The 19,921-nt window shown below is 54.9% G+C and overlaps 2 protein-coding genes across 5 annotated transcripts; one reads left to right on the forward strand and one right to left on the reverse strand.

Moving 5' to 3' along the window:
- Positions 1 to 31: 31 nt before the first annotated feature.
- CNTNAP1 (contactin associated protein 1) lies at positions 32 to 16,204 on the reverse strand. 4 transcript variants are annotated; one of them, XM_035301516.3, is made up of 25 exons: positions 16,159 to 16,204; positions 15,744 to 15,895; positions 14,731 to 14,832; positions 14,424 to 14,617; positions 13,840 to 13,987; positions 13,554 to 13,757; positions 12,810 to 12,994; positions 11,911 to 12,054; positions 11,008 to 11,269; positions 10,399 to 10,548; positions 9,960 to 10,131; positions 9,403 to 9,509; positions 8,812 to 8,931; positions 8,277 to 8,480; positions 7,927 to 8,083; positions 7,716 to 7,843; positions 7,230 to 7,415; positions 6,500 to 6,721; positions 6,004 to 6,243; positions 3,917 to 4,270; positions 3,648 to 3,775; positions 2,470 to 2,563; positions 2,036 to 2,281; positions 1,883 to 1,930; positions 32 to 1,377 (listed from the first exon to the last, which is right to left on the reverse strand). In XM_035301516.3, the coding sequence occupies exons 2-25, from the start codon at positions 15,805 to 15,807 to the stop codon at positions 1,103 to 1,105; spliced, it is 4,134 nt and encodes a 1,377-aa protein (XP_035157407.1). In that variant the 5' UTR covers positions 15,808 to 15,895; positions 16,159 to 16,204; the 3' UTR covers positions 32 to 1,102. The 4 variants fall into 4 exon arrangements, with proteins under 4 accessions (XP_035157407.1, XP_035157406.1, XP_035157409.1 ...); XM_035301515.3 differs by having other exon boundaries at positions 15,744 to 16,172; XM_035301518.3 differs by lacking the exons at positions 15,744 to 15,895; positions 16,159 to 16,204 and adding an exon at positions 14,959 to 15,399.
- CCR10 (C-C motif chemokine receptor 10) lies at positions 15,572 to 19,307 on the forward strand. Its single transcript, XM_078374421.1, has 2 exons — positions 15,572 to 16,411; positions 18,082 to 19,307. Exon 2 carries the CDS (start codon positions 18,727 to 18,729, stop codon positions 19,207 to 19,209), a length of 483 nt encoding a protein of 160 aa, XP_078230547.1. The 5' UTR covers positions 15,572 to 16,411; positions 18,082 to 18,726; the 3' UTR covers positions 19,210 to 19,307.
- Positions 19,308 to 19,921: the final 614 nt, after the last annotated feature.

Here is a 19,921-nt window from a genome sequence, read left to right on the forward strand (position 1 = left end):
AACCACGACGCCAGCTACCACACACAGACTGGGGCTCTGCCACTCTGTTTTATTGGAACGGCTCTGCATCTGAGAGCACGGCAGGCTCAACCCTGCTTCAGAGTGGAGGCCGGACCAGGCTGAGTGAGTGAGCAGCAGGACTCACAAGACTTCCAACACAGGAGAGGCGAACTACAGCCTGTGGGCACAGCACAGCACAGGACAGCCAATTGAGTTTTTCTTTTATATATAAACAAATAATTTAAAAATTGAATAATATAGAGAGTTTCTCTAGAGAGAGACTTTGCAACAAAAAATATATATAAAGAATATGACCTCCTGGGTAAATGAAGCAGCATCTCGAGCGGAGGAAAGAGGGCTCCTCATGCACTGGAGAGGGGGCTAAGCCTTTGGACAGGCACCAAGGCCACTGCATATCTTGGAAGAGGGTGGAGGAGGAGAGGGCTGGCTAGTCAGGGTGTCTGCATTATTTTCTCTATGTTGCAAGTTTTTTATGGCTTTGGCTAAAGCGAGTGAAGCAGCGGAGGTACTAAGGTGCTAAACTGAGGCCTCTTGGTCTCTGTGTATAAAACAAAAGGAGGGGGGCAGGAGACAGCCATCAAGCCCTCTCGAACCTCCAGCTGAGTGGAAGCAGATGGAAGACGTTCTTCAGGGCTGGGGGGAGGCTGGGGGATAGGGTTTAGCAGCCTCCTCCCCCCATACCCTCTGCAGCCCTGCACTCCCACACATCTGTCCCTGCTGATAGTGTCTATTGGAAGGGAGGCAGTTAATCTCCCCTACACTCTGTTGTTAATCCCTGGCAGCAGCTGGGACAGAGATGGTCAACCTGTGTCAACCCCATGAGCCTTCTCCTTTAGGGCAGACAAACAGCCAGGAGCCTGGGGAAACAGGGATGAGCAGGGCATTGGTTAGGCAGTGAGGCTTGGCCACTCCCTTGGGTCCCATCTATAGCTCTGCCCACCAAACTTGTCGGGGGGCTGGGGGGTATCCTCTGGATGAGCAGAGCCAGCTAAGAGGAGCCAAATGTCCCTGACAGGGTAGGGGAGAGGCAGGACTTGGGGAATTCAGAGGAGTTGGAATTGGTCCCAGAAGCCCTTCTGACTCATTCAGACCTGGACTCCTCCAGGATCTGGGGTAGGTTCTGATCCTGGGGGCCAGGAGCTGCAGCTGGGGCTGGGGCTGGGGCTTGGGTGGGAGCTGGTGTAGGAGTGGGAGCCTGGGCAGGGCCTGAAGTAGGTAGGGGAGGTTTGCTGCCAGGATGGTACTCATGGGCAGCCTTGGGCTCATTGGTATGGTAGGAGCCCTTGTAGCGATGATTTTGCAGATAGAAGAGCACCAACATTCCTACCAGCCCCAGCAGCAGAAAGGCCACCAAAACTGAAAGGAAGAAAAGGAACAATTCAGGGCAGATCTTTGGGATTTCAACTGTACACACACACACACACACACACACACACACACACTTACTTTTGGCCAGAAGCATAATTTATGACACTCAGCTTAGTGTGTTGGACCACACTAAGCTCATCTCACGTGTCTGGCAGGTTTGACTTCCTACCTTCTATTTCTAATATTCTCTTTCCACATCCCTGGTAGTTACCCCAGTTTCTCATCTCTCTAGGTGTTACTGTACCCCCATTTTCCCATCCCTTAGCTATAGCCCCATTTTAATATTTCATTTAAAAATCTGTAATATCCTCAAACATTTACAAATCTCTGCCTAGTTACATGGCACCTTCAGCATAGCCTCTCTCACCATCCTTTGTACCATCTGCATCTAGTGCCTTTGCTGCCCTGTAGCCTTGGGGATAAGGGGTAGGGAGAGGATGCTGACAGGCCAGGGCAGCCTTGGGAGGTCAGGTTAGTGATCAGTGCTACTCACAGCCCAAAAGTATGGCAACCCATCCTTCATCATGGTAGTACGGGAAGTCTGGAGAGGAGGAAGCACCAGTTAGGAGATAACCTCCTCCATGTTAAGAATCATTTCCCTTCCCTATCGTCCCTCCCTTCCGTCCTCTGTGTCCTGGGAATGTACCTGGGGGCAGATACCAGGGATCAAGCTCAGGTGGCACCTCTGAAACAAGACGTGGCATGGCTCCGCAGTTAGATTCGGATAGTTCTCCCTGAACTCGAAGGGCCTCAGCTAGCTCAGCAGTCATGGGTCGAGGGGTTCGGAAGTGGGTCTTGAGGGGAGCCACATTGTTGAATCGAACACCAGACAGGCAGCCCGAGAAACCTGGGGTGTTGTAGCGCTGGATCTCTGGGTCAATGACTCCTGTCTCTGAGGGAGAGGCGGGCCCAGAAAGAGGGGCTTGGACCCAAAGGCCCTGCCCCTCTCACTGTCCACAGGTTTCCCACTCATCTTTCCCACTGCCCTCATTGTCATTCCCAGTGCCTTCACTCTCCTTGAAGATCCAGGAACATATCCCACAGCTCCTTGCCTAAAACATATCCGCACCCAAAGCTTACCCATCACACGCCCTAGATACAAGGCCTTGGGTGAGTCCAACTGGCTGTCCACCAACAGCGAGAACTTCTGCTCTGTCAATGGGAAGTAGTCCACCTGAGGCGGGGAGGGGGAGGGCGATGAGGGAGTGGGGACCAGAGGCAGATCTCTCATTCTGTCCAAACTGGTGGTGCCAAGTGGGTGAGTCCTAGCTCAATCTGAAGTGGGCAACTCCTGGCCCAGATGTAGGATTTGGTATATATGTTTTTATTATTTTATTTTATTTTGAGATGAAGTCTTGCTCTGTAGCCCAGGCTAGAGTGCAGTGGTGTGATCTTGGCTCACTGCAACCTCCACCTCCTGGGTTCAAGCAATTCTCCTGCCTCAGCCTCCTGAGTAGCTGGCATTATGGGCACATGCCACTGCACCCAGCTAATCTTTTTTGTATTTTTTTAGTAGAGACGGGGTTTCACCATGTTGGCCAGGCTGGTCTTGAACTCCCAACCTCAGGTAAACCACCTGCTCGACCTCCCAAAGTGCCAGGATTACAAGCATGAGCCACCACACCTGGCCTTATTTTATTTATTAAATATTTTTCTTTGTGAAGATGAGGTCTCACTGTCTTGTTGCTCAGGTTGGTCTCAAACTCCTGGCCTCAAGTGATCCTCCCACTTCAGCCTCCCAAAGTGTTGAGATTACAGGTGTGTAATATATTACACTGCGTATATATTTTTTAAAAGCCTGGCTTTGAGCCCCATCGTTGCAGCTTACTAGCAGTTTGACTTGGGGTAAACCACTTTACTTTTTACTTCCTGTTTTTTTGTGTGTGTTTTTTTTTTTTTAAGATGGAATCTCGCTCTGTCACCTAGGCCTGGAGTGTGGTGGCATGATCTCAGCTCACTGCAACCTCTACCTCCCAGGTTCAAGTGATTCTCCTGCCTTGGTCTCCCAAATAACTGAAACCACTTTACTTTCTGAGGCTGTTTACCGATTTGTAAAGCACTTAAATAAGAATGCCTGTTGTCCTAAACTACCTCTTGGAGCTATGCCAGGCATGAGGGTTACATGAGGTGACACACATGAAAATCCTCTATACATTGAAATGTGCTCTACAAATGTTAAGCATTTGATGTTTTCCTGTATGCCACAGCCGAGATCATCAGGTTATGATCTGAACTGGCTCACCTCCCTCTATGCGCACCTGGATGAAGAGGTTGCGGTAGACGCGAGTGATATTGACGCTGTGGGGCTGGCCATCCGTCACTGGTCGGGTGGTTAGCTGGTACACGTAGGGACTGGTGCCTAGCTGATATCGCAGCTGAAGGGTCCCTGTGGGGTAGAGAAAAGAAATTTAGGGTCTCAGCCCCCATGACCCCCATCTTCTAAGAGCTTGTGGGTCCTTGTATTTGTGAATCAGTAGGAGAATTAGGGGCACCTGGGTGAAGCTGAAGAGAGCCCGGGAGAGCTTACCATCATCCTTGATGAGCACAGCCATGTAGTCACGCACGAAGGAGCTGACGTAGAGCAGGACAGCAGGGGCAGAGCTGGTGCTGAAGCTGAAGGAGACCTCCTCTCCCGTAACATTGTAGACAGGCCCACGGTAACCAGGCACAGGCCGACCAGGCCGGGGGTAGTCAGGCAGGCGGTACCCGGGGCCATGGTAGCCAGGCACATAGCCCGGAGTATCATAGCCCGGGATATAGCCAGGCTCATAGCCTGGCACTGGCCGGCTCAACATGTGGGAGAACTCCCTGGCCGCAGAGCGCAGCGCTGACTGTAGGTTATAGCGCATCCAGGTGCCCGGCTCAAAGAAACCGCCAATATCTGCAGGTAGATGCAGGAAGGTCAGGGCCCCACACTGCTCACTCCCCAATTCAGAGGTTTTAATGTCATCAATACATACGTCCTGAGCCTTGCTTCAGTTTCTGCCACCCTCACAACCCTCCATTTACTTTTAGGTCCCCTTGAGCCCCTCTGTCACAGAACAGAAACTTACAGCCATGGGAAACTTGAGATCATCTGATCCAACCCCTGCATTTTACAAATGGGGAAACAGGCTCAGAGATGAGTAGTGACTTGCTTAAAGACACACAGTAAGGCTGGGTGCAGTGGCTCATGCCTATAGTCCCAGCACTTTGGGAGGCCAAGGCGGGTGGATCACGAGGTCAGGAGTTCAAGACCAGCGTGCCCAACATGGCAGAACCCCATCTCTACTAAAAATACGAAAATTAGCTGGGCATGGTAGTGCACGCCTGTAATCCCAGCTACTATAGGGAGTCAGGAGAATTGCTTGAATCGGGGAGGGCAGAGGTTGCAGTGAGCCATGGTCGCACCACTGCACTCCAGCCTGGGTGACAGAGCGAGACTCCATCTCGAAAAAGACACAGTTGGGGGAGAGCCAAGGTTAGAATGGAGATATCCTGACCCCATGTAGTATATGTGCCACCACTCACACTTCCAAACCACCACCAGCAATCTGTTGGTCCCTACGTCTTGTATGTTCCTAGTCCCTGAGACTCCTCCTACCAATAATCCCCTGCCTGTATATCCCTCCTATAGACCAGCCTTAGGGAAGATGCAGTCTGGGTGTGTGTGTAGAATCTTGTTATGGGGAATGTCAAGGCTCACCTTAACGAAGTACCAGGTCATAGACATGTTTTAAGAATACAGTAGTCATCATATACACTTACAAGGGAGTTTGCCTGTGTTACCATGGTGATAGCGGGAAGATGGGGAAGTGATTTCCTTTTTTTTTTTTTTTTTTTTTTTTTTTGTAGACACAGTCCTTGCTGTGTCCCCCAGGCTGGAGTACAGTGGCATGATCACAGCTCCCTGCAGCCTTGACCTCCTAGGTACAAGTGATCCTGCCACCTCAGCTAGGCCTAAGTGTGCACCACCATGCCCCTAATTAAGAATTTTTTTTGGCCAGGCATGGTGGCTCATGTCTGTAATCCCAGCACTTTGGGAGGCCAAGGCGGGCAGATCACAAGGTCAGGAGTTTGAGACCAGCCTGGCCAATATGGTGAAATCCTGTCTATACTAAAAATACAAAAATTGGCCAGGCGTGGTGGTGCACATGTGTAATCCCAGATACTCGGGAGGCTGAGGCAGAAGAATCATTTGAACCCAGAAGGCGGAGGTTTCAGTGGGCTGAGATCACGCCACTGCACTCCAGCCTGAGCAACAGAGCTAGACTGTGTCTCAAAAAATAAATAAATACATAAAAGAATTTTTTTTTTAGAGACAGGGTCTTGCCATATTGCCCAGGCTGGTCTCAAGCTCTTGGCCTTAAGCAGTCCTCCTACCTTGGCCTCCCAAAGCATGCTTGATGATTTTGAGCTCTTTTTGCACAGCTAGCTGTACCATCCTTTCCTGTTCATGCCTTTGAAGTCACCTATCATCTTCAACTGCCTGACTCCCCAAACTCAGAGCCCAGGAACCCAGGGACAACTCTAATTTTCCATGATGCAGGCTTTATGTGATATTTCCTTCCCTGCCCTCCCTACATCCCATTACACCCTATGGCTTCCTGTTGCCATGTAACCAGCAGCACTGACCGTGGTTGCAGTACGGCCCATCAAAAGCTGTGAGGTCACAGTCACATGTGTAGTAGCTGTAGCGCTCCACGCAGCGGCCTCCATGGAAACAGGGGAGCCGGGGGTGGGCGCAGTGGCCTGTGCAGTTGGGTGAGGTACCCTCAGAGGCGTTGGCACGGCCCTCCAGGTTCAGAGTCACTCCGTTCAGACGCATGGCCCTCAAGCAACCCACAAAGGGGCGTCTCTTAAGCTCTGCAGATCCTGTGAAGGGTAGGCAACAGATCAAGAAATGGAGGTAGAGCCTGAGACAGGAATAAGTATTGTAGTTGGAAAGGGAGCCAAGTGGGCTAGAAATAGAATGGGATACAAAGGCCTGGAGGGACAAGTGAAGCCCTAGCTTGCTCTGAAGCAGAGGGGACTGGCACGTAAGACATGAGGCTTCTGGAAACCAGGCAAGCAGCCTTGGAGGGTGGGAAAGGAAAGGAGGCTTCAGACCTGCCTCTGGGTTGCTGCTCACCGACGTAGAGGGGCTGGTCATACTCCAACCAGATGTAGGTCTGCAGCGGCATAGGCCGCAGCACCCAGGGCCGGTGGTCCACTCGGAGCCTGGCCTGCTTCACGTTGATTTCAGCCCGGACCAGGTGCCACTCGTCGTCGTTGAACTCAAAGTCGTCTGAGTGTACTGTGAGGTTCTCATCCCCATTCCCCACATCAAAGGCAAAGACCACATCCCGGGATGCTGGACAATGTGATGGGGTAGGGAGGAGAAAAGGACTCAGGCCTACAAGACCCTTCATGGATTCCTTGCCCAGTACAACCTCTTTCCCTCACCTCTTCGGAACTCCTTGAATATCCCTCCAATTTGTAGCTTGCTATGAAACTTAGAAACTGCTTAAAACCTCATACCCTTGGTCTCTCCCCAAATCACAGATCCCTGAAGCCAGCCTCCCAGCCTCACCTCCCAGGCTAGAAGCATGGCTAATCAGCAGTGGGAGGGACTTGAAGGTCCAGCTTCCTTATGCACAAGGAAGGGGCTTAAGGCTCAGAGAAGCCAAGTAGTGCCTAGGGTCACCCGGCCAGCCATCAAGACCGAGCGAGGGCTAGAACCCATGGTCATCTCAACCCTTCCCATACTGCCTGTCAAAAGGGCATTTGCCCTCGTCTCCAACTCCAGCCTGCACCTGCCCAGGTATCCCCAGATAGCACCTTCATCTACCCCAAAGCCCTCCCGCAGTCTGCCTGCTCACTGTTGAGTTCCACCCGCACATAAGGTCGGCGCCACTGGCAGTAAGGGCCCCCCATATTCTCTAGGAAGACTCCTGAGGGAGCAGAGGTCCTGAAGTAGAAGGAGACATCCAGACTGTGGTTGGCACGGATTGGGGGAAAGCGTAGTGCAGCCCCGGTGTGGAAGGAAATGGTGTTCCAGGAATTTCCTACAAAAGCAGATGGAGGAAGGTCTCGTCAGGGAGATTGGAGGGTGGAGGAGGAAGGGAACCTGGGGTTGGGGGCAGGGAAAGTCAGTCAAAGGCGGAGAGTTGGAGGTCATGGAGGGGAGACTAAGGAGTGGAATGAAAGAGGAGCCAGGGGCAGAGGGGCAGAGACAGAGGTGGCATCACAGCAGGAGCTGGGGGTCGGGCACCCCAGCTAGAGACCTCTAGTGACTCATGCGGCCTAGCTTTTGGAAACTCGAGAGTCAGCTCTGGGAGGGCACACAAAAGGGGACTGCCACTCACGATCACCATAGCAGCGCAGAGGCCTCAGGAAGAACTGGGCCTCGGAAGTGGAGCGGTTCGTATCCCCTATCACCACCTGAGTGACAGGCAGATGGTCCACAAAGGTCAGCAGTCCCTTGTCAGTTCTCCTGTGGGGGCAGGATGCCATGGCTCAGCCCCAGCCACTCAGCTCCCCTGGACTCCTAAAAACCCTGTCCCTTTGCCCCCTCACCACTGGGGCTGGTCGGCATCACAGTTGCAGTACAAGGCAGGGTCCACACAGCTCCGGTCCAGACCACAGGCACAGCGCTGGATCCCAGGCTGGGAGCCTCCCCAGTAAAAGTGCTGCTCCTCATTTCGGCCAATCCAAAAGCTGTAGGGGTAGCCTCCTGGGGAAGAGGTGCAGCAGCTTCCAGGTCCTGTCCCTTCGATAGCCTCTGGGCCCTTCTGACCATTCCGACTAGCCCAGACCCCTCCTTGAATCTTCCAGCCCAAGGCCCCAGCTGAGCTCTCTGGCTTCCTTCTCCCAGGCCCCCATTGGTGTCTCCTCCAGCTCTGTCACCTCCCTGACCCCAGCCCGACCTGCAGTGTTGAGCAGCCGGGAATTGTAGCAGGAGAACTCGATCCACTGTTCACAATGCTGGGAAGCATTGGCAAGGGCACTGACTTCCTCCCAGGATGCATTCCAGTACTGGACAGCCCCCAGGAATGGCCGCTCCATGCTGGAACCTGTCACCCGAGTTGTCCACAGCCTGTCATGCCGCACAACTGTCCACGCTCGATTCTCTGGGAGACAAGAGGGGACAGAGCTTTGGCTGGAGTTGAGCATTCTCTACCCATCTCCCTGCCTACCTCCACCACTACTGCTGCAATTCAGAGCCACTGAACATGGCCAGCAGCTCCATTCCAGCTCTGTCCTGGGAACTCTGCATTGTAGGCTGGAAATGAGATAGCTGGAGTGGGTAAGGAAGCTGGGATTTACTTTGAAGGCTAGATTACAAATTCCTTAGTGTCCTCTTCCCCTCTGTCCTCTTTACCCCACTTGTTTAGTCTAACTGGCCCCCACCCAACACCCTGTCCTTCCCTGTTCCCCCCTCACCCTCTCAGAGACACTTACCTCGGATATCACAGTACACTACAAATGGCTTCAGGGAGCCACTGCCATCGGGATCAATGGTGAAGTTTCCAGAAGTTTTCCCACTAAGCCGATAAGCCTCACAGGATTCCTTATACAAAGCTTGCAGATGGTAGGGTGAGACAAAGGCAGTTAGAGAATTAGAAGGCTGGCTGGGCGCAGTGGCTCAGGCCTGTAATCCCAGCACTTTGGGAGGCCGAGGTGATGGATCACCTGAGGTCAGGAGTTCGAGATCACCCTGACCAACAGCGAAAACCCTGTCTCTACTAAAAACACAAAAATTAGCTGTGTGTTGTGATGCACACCTGTAGTCCCAGCTACTTGGGAGGCTGAGGCAGGAGAGTCGCTGGAACCCAGGAAGCGGAGGCTGTAGTGAACTGAGATAACACCACTGCACTCCAGCCTGGGCAACAGAGTGAGGCTCCATCTCAAAAAAAAAAAAAAGGAAAAAGGAAAAAGAGAGTTAGAGGGCTGGAAGGGCCAGCCCCACCATCTCTACAGCCTCATGATCCCCAGCAACCTTCTCCTGACTCCCCTTGTCCCTGACTTTCCCCTATACTGCATCTGGCTTACGTGTGTGGCAGGTCTCTCCCTTGTAGCCCGTCAGTTCACAGTAGCAGATGAAGTCATCCCAAGACTGGTAGCAGCGTCCATCATGCTCACACATGTTAGGGCTGCACCTAGGAAAGGGGTCAGCACCAAGGGAAGGAGCCTTACTAGGAGCTGGAGAGTGGGGTCTTATCTCTTAGAGCCCCGGAACCTGGTGAGACACACCCACCTAGCTAGCTGGGTGTAACCCAGATGCAGGGGCAATAGGCAGTCCTTGGGGCTCAAGTACTACTGGTCACCTTTCCCGAAAACAGCAAAACATGCCTTATTCTACCCCATCATCCACCCCCCCCCAAAAAAAACCCTCTAGGACCAAATGCATATGCATCATTTCCATCCTGAGAATGTATCACCTTAAGGGAAGAAGTAGGAGGTAAAAGATCAAAGAAGAATCATCCCCAAGCAGGGGACTAGGGAGCAGAGATAAGGAGAAGGGAAATTATTGAGAAAGGCCATTCCTGCTGGGAGACCAGGGAAGAGGGCTTTGGAGGGGTCATCTCTTGTTGGGGGCTTCTGGGTACCTATCAGTGATGCCACATGTATCAAAGAGGACCTCAGCATAGAATCCAAGCCGCCGGCCCTCCACCAGGGTCAGGTTGACCAGTTGACCATCCACCTTGAGCAGCTCCATGCAGCCATGGAATGCCGTCTGGTTGGAGTGGCAGTCCCATCGACTGGCTGGCTTGGGACAACCTGGAGCAACCACCCCTGTGAGACCCTCCCCAGGGGAGACCGCAAAGACCCTCCCCCAGGGAGATGCCAATGGGAAGCCAGATATAAAGGAAGAAATGGGGCTAGGACCAAAGTATAGACTATGGCAATGGCCTTCCACTTCCGAGACCCTAGAGGGGAAGGAGGGCTTGATCCCTCCAGAATTGTCCATGTGGCCCCATCTGGGTGGACTTAGATGAAGCCTTCCCACCCAGAAACAGAGATCTGGTCAGGTTGGCCCCCACTTACCCCCAAAGAAGTATGAGGTCCCTGTCCGGATCAGCAGTGGGTATGAGACCCTGACCTCTGCCCCCTCCACATCATCAATGCTGATGACTGCATGGTTTTCCTGGGCCACAAAATTCACTTCGTGCCAAAAGCCATTGTTTAGTCGGTACCCTGGACAAGAATGGATGATGGTGTGGATGGAGGGAAGCAGCAACTAGCCTAGAAAAGTGTCCTGAGTGGGGAAGCAGTAGCCCCACTGTGTCCCCGTGATTACCCTTCTCAAACCCAGTGGAGATCTCTCTGAATGTCTCTTCATTCTCCATGACCCAGTAACTGCTACAGAGTCTGCACATTATAAATGAGTAACAAAATCTCCAGGGGCCCTCTGGAACTGGAGAATACCAGGACTCCCAGGCTTCCCCTTTCTTCAAGAATCGACAGCCTCTGAGATCCATCTCTTCACTGCCTCCAGACACTCCCACCTTTCCCAGTACCCTGAGACACCCTGCCCAGCCCCCTTCACTCCCTCTCCCCTCTCCAGAATGTAAAGGGCTCCGTTCAGGCCTACAACATTCCCCGGCTCCTCTCCCCTTCTTTTCTCTGCTTGTGCCTCCCCTGAAACGCCCTCACCAGCAGCGAACTGAAGCTTCTTTCGGCCGCTCTGCGCGATGGACACGTTGACCTGCCCTTCGCTGAGCATCAGCTCCACATGCCCCAGCCCATCTCCCAGGCGGGAGAAAAGGAGAAGCCCAGTGAGGTCCCAGGTGCGGAAGCGAAATGAGACTGCCAGGCGACCGCGACGCGGGAAACCGGGCACTTGCACGAAGTTGTGAGGGCCTCCGAAATTGATGGGGTGCGGTACCGGGTCCAGGCAACGAAACGCCACCTTACCCTAGGGGCAAAAGTGATGAACCATCAACACCGGCGAGCCGCCTCTGCCTCCGCTGGGAATTGTTTTCACACTGGCCTAAGACCCTGGTCACCGCCCTCCGTCGGTGTTGGCAGGGTGAGATCTCCAACCATGACCTGACCCACTTCCCCTCCAAGCTCGTCCATCTGTGGAGGGGCCCCCCAACCCAGTCGGCCCTTGGAACTCTGCTCGCTTGCTCTCGCTGATCTCCACCATCTGCAGCGCGACCACGTCTTTCCTTCCAGTATCTAGAGGCAATTTCGGGCCACAGACTCGGCTTCCTGCCAGCTTCCCGACAGAGCTCCAGAGTCGGAGAGGGGGTGAGAGGAGCATATCAAGTCCCTACTCAGCCACGCGGCCCCAGGTCAAGCCACTCCCTGTGTCTGCGCCTTAAGTTGCTTATCTATGAATTAAGCAGGTGATTGGACCCGCCCACGGCTTCTTAACCGGGAGGCTGAGTGGGACGCGCACCTCAAGTGGGACGCGCACCTCAACTTGAGCATTTGGCTGGGGACAGAGGGATCCTCGGCTTTTATCTGATGCCCATTATCTCTTCCCGTTCCACCTCTTTGCTTTCCACGAGGCTTTGGTATCCTGTCCTCCCAGACCCCCTGCCCACTGGCCTCGAAGGTGATCCGGGAATGGCGCCTCACGGCCAGGTCTGCGATGTTGACGCGGTTGAAGATTACGTTTTCTATGCAGCCGCGGAAGTTATGCCGATAGGCGAGGTTCTTCCGCGCGGCGCCCACCAGACCTCCGATGAACATCTGCGGGAGGGGTGGGGAATGAGGCCTCTCGGGCACAGGAGCGCGCCTGCCTTTCTCGCGCGTCCCCGCCGGACGCTTTCCCAAGCGCCAGGTGGGGCTTTGTAAAAGACTTGAAACACATTTCCCCAGTGTCGGTACTAAAGCTCGCTAAGCCTTTCAAGGCTTGAGTTCGAGCTCTGACTCCAACACAAATTGGATGCACGCCCTTGGGCAAGTCAATTGGCCTGTCTTCTCTGCAGTCCGGGCCAGGGTCTTTAACAACTCCAAAAACTTGTGGGAGGATCTAAGGGGACAATTTTCCTGCCTTGCCTAGTCCCCAAAATCTGGATTTCCAAACCCCATCTCATTCGTTCGGAAATGGTGCCTGAGAGTCTGCATGCTAACAGCAACAACACCCACAAAAACAAACAAACAAAAACGGGCCTTTTTCTGGTGAGCAGCAAGTTTGCCAGGGGCTGCTAGGATATTCGGGAATTGGAATTCGAGGTCTTTGGGAAAAAAAACTTAAATAGAGGTGTGATGTCATTGTGTTGTCCACCTCAGTCTTGAACACCTGGCCTCAAGCAATCTTCCCATCTCAACCTCCCAAAGTGCTGGGATTACAGGCAAGAGCCATCACCCCCAACCTGAATTGGTCTTACCTCAGAAAGAGAAAGAGAGGAGAGAGAGACAGAAAGACAGAGAGAGACCGTCCTCCACTTACCCAGCACCCCGTCCTCCTCCCCCAACGAAATGGCATCTCCCGAATCTCTCACCTCATTGTCCAGATTCAGCCTCTCGAAGTCTCCATTGAGAATAAAGCGCTGCACATAGCCGTCCAAGGTGAAATTTACATCTCGGCCAAATCGGTCCACCCGCACGTAGTGCCAGTGCTGGTCATTAAGGACGCCGCCAGCGCTCACCGTGGTGTGACCTGGTCTTGGCTGGATGGGGCTGCTGCCTGAGGGTGGGGCAGGACAGAGTGAGACCTCAAGCCAGGAGAACTCCAGGGAGTCCCAGTTCCTAGGCAGAACACAAAGCCCAGCGCAACCAGGGAGAGTGAGCGAATAGAGCAACAGCCATTGATGGGTGTTTGACAGGGTAAGCCATTTAGCCTGTTTCCTCTCCGTAAAACTTGGAACACATGAGCTGCTTCTATATCATCCCGCGGGTGTTGCAAAGCTAACGAGATACAATGTGTGTGTGTGTGTGTGTGTGTGTGTGTGTGTGCGCGCGCGCGCGCGCGCGCGCATATGTATGGGTTTACAAGGGACCTGAGGCGCCCCATCCAAGGTCACAGCGCTGGGTAGTGGTAGAGCTGAGACTGGAATCCAGTTCCCCTGACTCCGACTCCAGTGTTTTGCTAGCACCAAAGGCAACAAGAAAGGGGCAGTTTGGTACAGGCCTTAGAAAAATGGAAGACCCGGCGTGAGCGCGGCTGCGCGGAGGAGTGTGGCGAGGAGCGCGGTGACAGAGCGTCTGGGGTTGGCCCCCGCATCGCACCCGGTCACCGAGCTCACCCAGACTCATGTGCAGCAGCAGGTGTGCCCCCTCCAGTTCCAGCGTCACGTAGTCGCCTTGGGCGCCCTCTGCGTGTAGCAGAAGCCCGTCCTTCTCCTCCGTCTTGAAGCTGAAGGCGAACACGTCCCACAGGCTTCGGCTGACCCCTCGTGGGAAGCGGTATGAGATGGCATCGTCGCCGTCGAAATAGAGTATGTCGGACTCTGCGGAAAGGACCGTGGGTGGGCCGGGGACTGGGGAGACTGTCCGTCTCCCGGGCCTCCTCCGCGCTCTCTGCACGCTTACTGTATGGGCAGCCGTAGAGACCGAGCCTCAGGCCGATCTTGCCACGTGGGTTCCAGGCCAGGGGCACGATGCGGATGTAGCGCGCAGTGAAGTGGTAGTGCAGGTCGTGGCGCACCACCGCCGACTCGTTCACGTTACCAAAGAAAGTCTGCGGGGGTTGGGGAGAGGAGTAAGTAACCACCTCGCACCTTTTGCTGCTTTCTCGATAGCCTCCCAGACCCCAACTGTCATACCCAGCCAATCTCAACTTATGGAAAGTAAACACTCCTTGATCTCCCCTGCTGGGTGGCTTTGCCCCAAGTTTCCCTAAAGTGTCCTCTCCCACCATCCTATTATTTCCTCAGACCTGAAATCAAATCTTGCCTCCTTAGGACGCGCTGCCAGGTTTTACCCTAAAGTAAGTTAAACCCTGTGAACCGAGCGCTTCGCGCACGTCCTAAGCTGACAGTCCCTCTGGAGAGAGTCACTGCTCCTCATCAGTGCCCTCACCCCCGCCCCCTCCATTTTCCCAGAGACTGGTGCCCAGCCCGGAGCCTGGAGCAGAGGACGCTCCCCAAGTGTTCCCGCCTTGGCGTCCGGAGTACCGAGTTGTGGCCTCGCTGGTAGAACGGTGTCCAGCTGTCCACTCGATCGCCGTAGAGCAGCATGTAACGTGTGACCCAGTCCCAAGAATTAAAGGAGCCCTGTGTGGCCACGGCCCGTATCCGGTGCTTCTTCATTAAGTCTATCTGGAGCCAGGGATTCGGATCCCCAATCCGTGGTGACCACCCGCTTATGCCTATAGAAGGGACGGGAGCTTTAGCCAGCTACCCCTTTCCCCGAAGCCCTCCGGAGTCCCCCACCCTACCGAGATTCGCTGCCGGTTTGCAGCTGTTGCTCCGCGGAGCTCACCGTGCAGCCTGGCGAATCGCGGCGCAGTGAAGAGACTGTAGTAGGAGGAGGCACCCAGGGAGCGTGCATACAGGGGACCCACCAGCTCCTCGTCGCAGCCGTCTAAGGTAAAGAAACTGACAAGTTATTCAGCACTGGCCCCTCCCAAGCCCTTCCAAAGGCCGGCCCACTGAGCAACTGAAACTCCGAATTATCTGCCCCCAACCCCCACCCCCAGACACACACTACCTTAAAGTCATCCATTCAATCCTGGCTGCAGCAACAGCTGCATGCTTAGAGGAGGCTGCCTTGTCCTTCTAGGGAAACCCCTAGGCTGCACCTATAGGCCCAAGACCAGACCCTCCCTAGCTAGCCCAGTACCTGCCCTGGTTTAGTACTTTCCTGAACTCAATCCTAAACATCAGCATCTTCCAGAACCTGAGTCAGCTCAAGACACCAATCCAGCTCCAACCCTAGCCTCAATCCCCACTCCGCCCCCAAAACCTGCACCATCCCCAAATACAGGCCTTGCACCCAACCTCAGCCAGTCCTAGGACCATCAACAGCTCCATGACCAGCCTTAGCATCAGCCAGGGACACCAACTCCTGCTTGGATCCTAGCCACAAAACCCAGCCCCAGCCACAAACCCCAGCCCTAGCCACAAAACCTAGCCCTTGGCACGCTCACGCCCTGGCAAAACCTTAATCCTAGTCTCGGTCACCAGTACTACACGTGTCTCCCAATCCTAGCCTCAAACCTAGGCACCAGCTCCTGCTTGGATCCCATCCCCAAATCCCTGCCCGGCTGACTTCATCCTCGCCCCGGAGCCCAGCCCCAGCCCCGGGCGCGCGCGGCAGCCTCAGAGCTGCAATGCGGAGCGCGGGGGAGAGGCAGGAAAAGATGAGAGCCAGCGGGTGCGCGCCAGCCGACCAGAAAGGATTCGCGACCACCCAGCCGCAATGCGGTGCGGGGCCGCCCTGCAGATTCTGGACTCCTAGGCCCAACCCCACCTGCCTCCGAGCCCAACACTCACAGTAGCCCCAGCCCTCGGCTCCTGAGACCGCGGCGAGCAGAATGCAGAAGAGCCGGAGACGCATCGTGCAGGGCTGAAGATCCCGGCAGCCGCCTCCCGGTGCCCGGCTCCAGCTAGGGCTCTAGTTCTGGCTTGGGCTCCCAGCTCTCCTCCTGGGGTTTGCAGCAGAACGATCTCTCCTCCTCACCCACCCCACCCCTCCTCCCTCTCTCCTTTCACCCCCAAGCGCTCTCTCTTCTCTCTCTCTCTCTCTCTCTCTCTCTCTCTCTCTCTCTCTCTCTCTCTCTCTCCCCTCTCTCTCTCTCTCTCTCTCTCTCTCTCTCTCTCTCTCTCTCTCTCTCTCTCTCTCTCTCTCTGTCGGTTCCTGGTCCTCCGCTCTTCTCTATCCTCTCCTTTCCACCCTCTCTCCTCTCACCTCCCCCCTTCCCCAGCCTCTCTCTCCTGGCACGCGCAGGTTTCCCGGACCCCGCGCAAGCGCGTGCCTCAGCCCTGCTGCGAAAGGGCGGGGGTAGAGAGCCTCTAGCCACCGGGAAAACCCCAAGTAACCCAAGGCTGGCCGGCACTAAGGCCACAAGGGTGAGGACGGGGAAGCAAAGCCCAGAAGCATCCTGACAATTTCAAGAAAAGGGAAATGGTGGAGGGGGTAGTGCCTGAAAATGGAATGAAGGGTAAGTAAAAGAATCTAACATTTTCTGAAGGCAAATTCTACTCCAGGAGTGTTACTGGGCACTCTCTGGGCACTGCGAATTTAACATGTTTGCCTTACTCCACTTTGCAGATGAAAAACCTCAGACTCACAGAGGTCAAGAAATTTAGTCAATATCACACAGCAAATCATTATATTCCTAAGCCCATTTTTTCTCCACTGGCAGAATAGAGTACATTCTTCTCTCTTCTCTCTCCTCTCTCTCTCTCTCTCTCTCTCTCTCTCTCTCTCTCTCTCTCTCTCTCTCTCTCTCTCTCTTTCCCCACAAATTCCAGATCCTGCACAAGACAGTAAAGTCTTTTAGAGGAGGTGGAATGGGAAAGTGAGCCGACAGACCCTAATCTCCACCTCCCTCTTGGCCCCTCTCCCCGCCCCTTCCTTCCTGTCCTGCTAGAATTTTAACTTCTACCCCTGTGGCTACACCTCAGAAACCCGTGTAGCCAGAGATGGGGACGGAGGCCACAGAGCAGGTGGGAGTGGGGGCAGGGAGGGGGAGAAGGGTTACAGAGAGGGAGGAAACAGGGAAGGGATGGGACTCCCCACCTAGAAATAGGCCTTTGCCATCCTATGGCCTATTCAGAATTATTGGCGTTATCTCAAACTAAGGGTCCTCCAGATAGATGGGGCTGGTGGTGTGAGGCTAGGGGTTATGGGACAGGGACTGGGGCTGAAGGGAAAGGTGGGTTGAAGCTAGAGGTCCCGGGTCCCACCTGGGCCCTGAGAACCTGAGCCCCAACCCTGGATACCCACTTGGCATGAGTGGTTTGGTGTGCTGGTACTGGAGGTAGAGGGAAGGTGGGTAGGGAAGAGAAAGAAGACAAACAGAATCCAACCTACCCCAGGTGGAGGTTGGAGTCCAGGGCTCAGGTCTGAGGCAAAGCCTGCATATGGGCATCCAGGAGAGGGCGCTGCAAAGGGAACTGAAGCTCTAGGATTTATTAATAATACAAACTTTGGGTGGGGCATGGTGTCTCACACCTGTAATCCCAGCACTCCCAAAGCAGGAGGATCACCTGAGGTCAGGAGTTTGAGACCATCCTGACCATGGTGAAACCCCATCTCTACTAAAAATACAACAATTAGGCAGGTGTGGTGGTGCACGCCTGTAGTCCCAGCTACTCAGGAGGCTGAGGCAGGAGAATCGTTTGAAACCGGGAGGCAAAGGTTGCAGTGAGCCAAAATCACACCACTGCACTCCAACCTGGCCGACAGAGCAAGACTCTGTCTCCAAAAACAATAATAATACAAACTTTGTATTATGGTTTTTGGAGAACACAGGTTCTCCTCATCTATTATATTCCATATTGCAATCTTCACAGCAACCTTGAGAGGTGGGCTGGTCAGGATTTATAATAATCTCAACATTACATGTTAGGTAACTGAGGTCCAGAAAGAGCAAGTGGCTTGCTCAAGGTCACCCAGGAAGCTGAAAGCAGAGGTAGGAGGGGTGCAAGGGAAACCAAGGCCTGCTGAAGGGGTGCTAGGAAGAGTCTGCAGAAGAGTTTGTCTTCTACCCGTATACTGTTACATCTGGCCACACAGGAGCTCTCAGCTTGGGAGGCATGTGTGGGAGGGGAAGCCGAGTGGTGAGATGTGTCTCATAAGATCCCGCCTCTCTTTTGACCCTCCCAGGTTTCCTGGGACCTCTACTCTGGGGATGAAGAGGAGGCATACTCAGCTGAGCCGCTGCCGGAGCTTTGCTACAAGGCCGATGTCCAGGCCTTCAGCCGCGCCTTCCAACCCAGTGTCTCCCTGACAGTGGCTGCGCTGGGTCTGGCCGGCAATGGCCTGGTCCTGGCCACCCATCTCGCAGCCCGACGCGCAGTGCGCTCGCCCACCTCTGCCCACCTGTTCCAGCTTGCCCTGGCCGACTTCCTGCTGGCCCTGACCCTGCCCTTTGCGGCAGCAGGGGCTCTTCAGGGCTGGAGTCTGGGAAGTGCCACCTGCCGCAGCATCTCTGGCCTCTACTCAGCTTCCTTCCACGCGGGCTTCCTCTTTCTGGCCTGTATCAGCGCCGACCGCTACGTGGCCATCGCGCGAGCGCTCCCAGGCGGGCCGCGGCCCTCCACTCCCGGCGTCCGCAAACACTTGGTCTCAGTCACCGTGTGGCTGCTGTCGCTGCTCCTGGCACTGCCTGCTCTCCTCTTCAGCCGGGACGGGCAGCGGGAAGGCCAACGACGCTGTCGCCTCGTCTTCCCCGAGGGCCTCACACAAACGGTGAAGGGGGCGAGCGCCGTGGCGCAGGTGGTCCTGGGCTTCGCGCTGCCGCTGGGCGTCATGGTGGCCTGCTACACGCTCCTGGGCCGCACGGTGCTGGCCGCCAGGGGGCCCGAGCGCCGGCGTGCGCTGCGCGTCGTGGTGGCCCTGGTGGCGGCCTTCGTGGTGCTGCAGCTGCCCTACAGCCTCGCCCTGCTACTGGATACCGCCGATCTACTGGCTGCGCGCGAGCGGAGCTGCCCTGCCAGCAAGCGCAAGGATCTGGCACTGCTGGTGACCAGCGGCTTGGCCCTCGCCCGCTGCGGCCTCAATCCCGTGCTCTACGCCTTCCTGGGCCTGCGCTTCCGTCAGGACCTGCGGAGGCTGCTACGGGGTGGGGGCTGCAGCTCACGGCCTCATCCCCGCCGCAGCTGCCCCCGCGGGCCCCGCCTTTCTTCCTGCTCAGCTCCCACGGAGACCCACAGTCTCTCCTGGGACGACCAGGGCTGCGAATCCAGAGGAGGGGGCAGGCAGGCGAATCCAGGTCGTGGGAAAGGAGAGTAGTAGGTGGGGGAACGCTGAGAAAGAGACCGGGACCTAAAGGGACTACCTCTGTACCTTGCCACATTAAATTGATAATATGGAAATGAGACGCAACCCAACAACTGTTACTATTTTTGAGTCACCGACTTGGAAGTGATTTGTCGCAGGGCAGAGCCGGTGGGTTAACACCTTGCCCCCACCCACCCCCGCTCTACCCCCACCCCCACCCCGCGGGCTTGGCTCTCCGAGTGGAAGGCGCTGAGGGCCTGGGTGGGAGTGGGGGGGCTGCTGAGTCTGCTAAAGCTCTAACCACTGACACCCCCTCCACTGTCACCCGGCCTCAGTCAACAGAGGTGAGGTGGGAAAGCTGCCAGGCAAGGAGAGGCGGGGGTTCCTCTTGCAATACTGTAAGGAAGAGCTTTCTAACAACCAGAGCGCTCTTCAGTAATGGCTGCCTTAGCCAATAGGGAGTTCCCGCTACTGGAATGTTCAACCTGTCGGGGACGCCGTGTGCCTTTGCGTGGTGTGGGGGTGACGGTAGGGACAGGAGATTCCCGTTTGGGGTGGGGTTTGGATTACATTATCACATTACAATCCCTTCCTACTGTCTGTGATGGAAAGAAAAAATGAATTTTAAAAGTTGAGTTGAAGTTTTCACCTTGGAGAAAAACCTGTGTGTGTGGAGGGGGAATTGCAAGCTGCAAATTTCCAGAGTAGTTGTCATGGGTGTGGT

The sequence above is a fragment of the Callithrix jacchus genome, chromosome 5 (assembly GCF_049354715.1).
Source record: "Callithrix jacchus isolate 240 chromosome 5, calJac240_pri, whole genome shotgun sequence".
In the NCBI taxonomy this organism is placed as follows: Eukaryota; Metazoa; Chordata; class Mammalia; order Primates; family Cebidae; genus Callithrix; species Callithrix jacchus.

What these genes read in the sequence shown, in the direction of transcription:
- CCR10 (XM_078374421.1), top strand. Translation starts at nt 18,727, where the DNA reads ATGGTGGCCTGCTACACGCTCCTGGGCCGCACGGTGCTGGCCGCCAGG.
- CNTNAP1 (XM_035301516.3), bottom strand. Translation starts at nt 15,807, where the DNA reads ATGCGTCTCCGGCTCTTCTGCATTCTGCTCGCCGCGGTCTCAGGAGCC. An exon ending in GAAGCTTCAGTTCGCTGCTG is followed by an intron (nt 10,549 to 11,007) that starts GTGAGGGCGTTT and finishes ATTCTTGTCCAG; the next exon opens with GGTACCGACTAAACAATGGC. An exon ending in CCGGCTGCTCAACACTGCAG is followed by an intron (nt 8,084 to 8,276) that starts GTCGGGCTGGGG and finishes CCTCTTCCCCAG; the next exon opens with GAGGCTACCCCTACAGCTTT.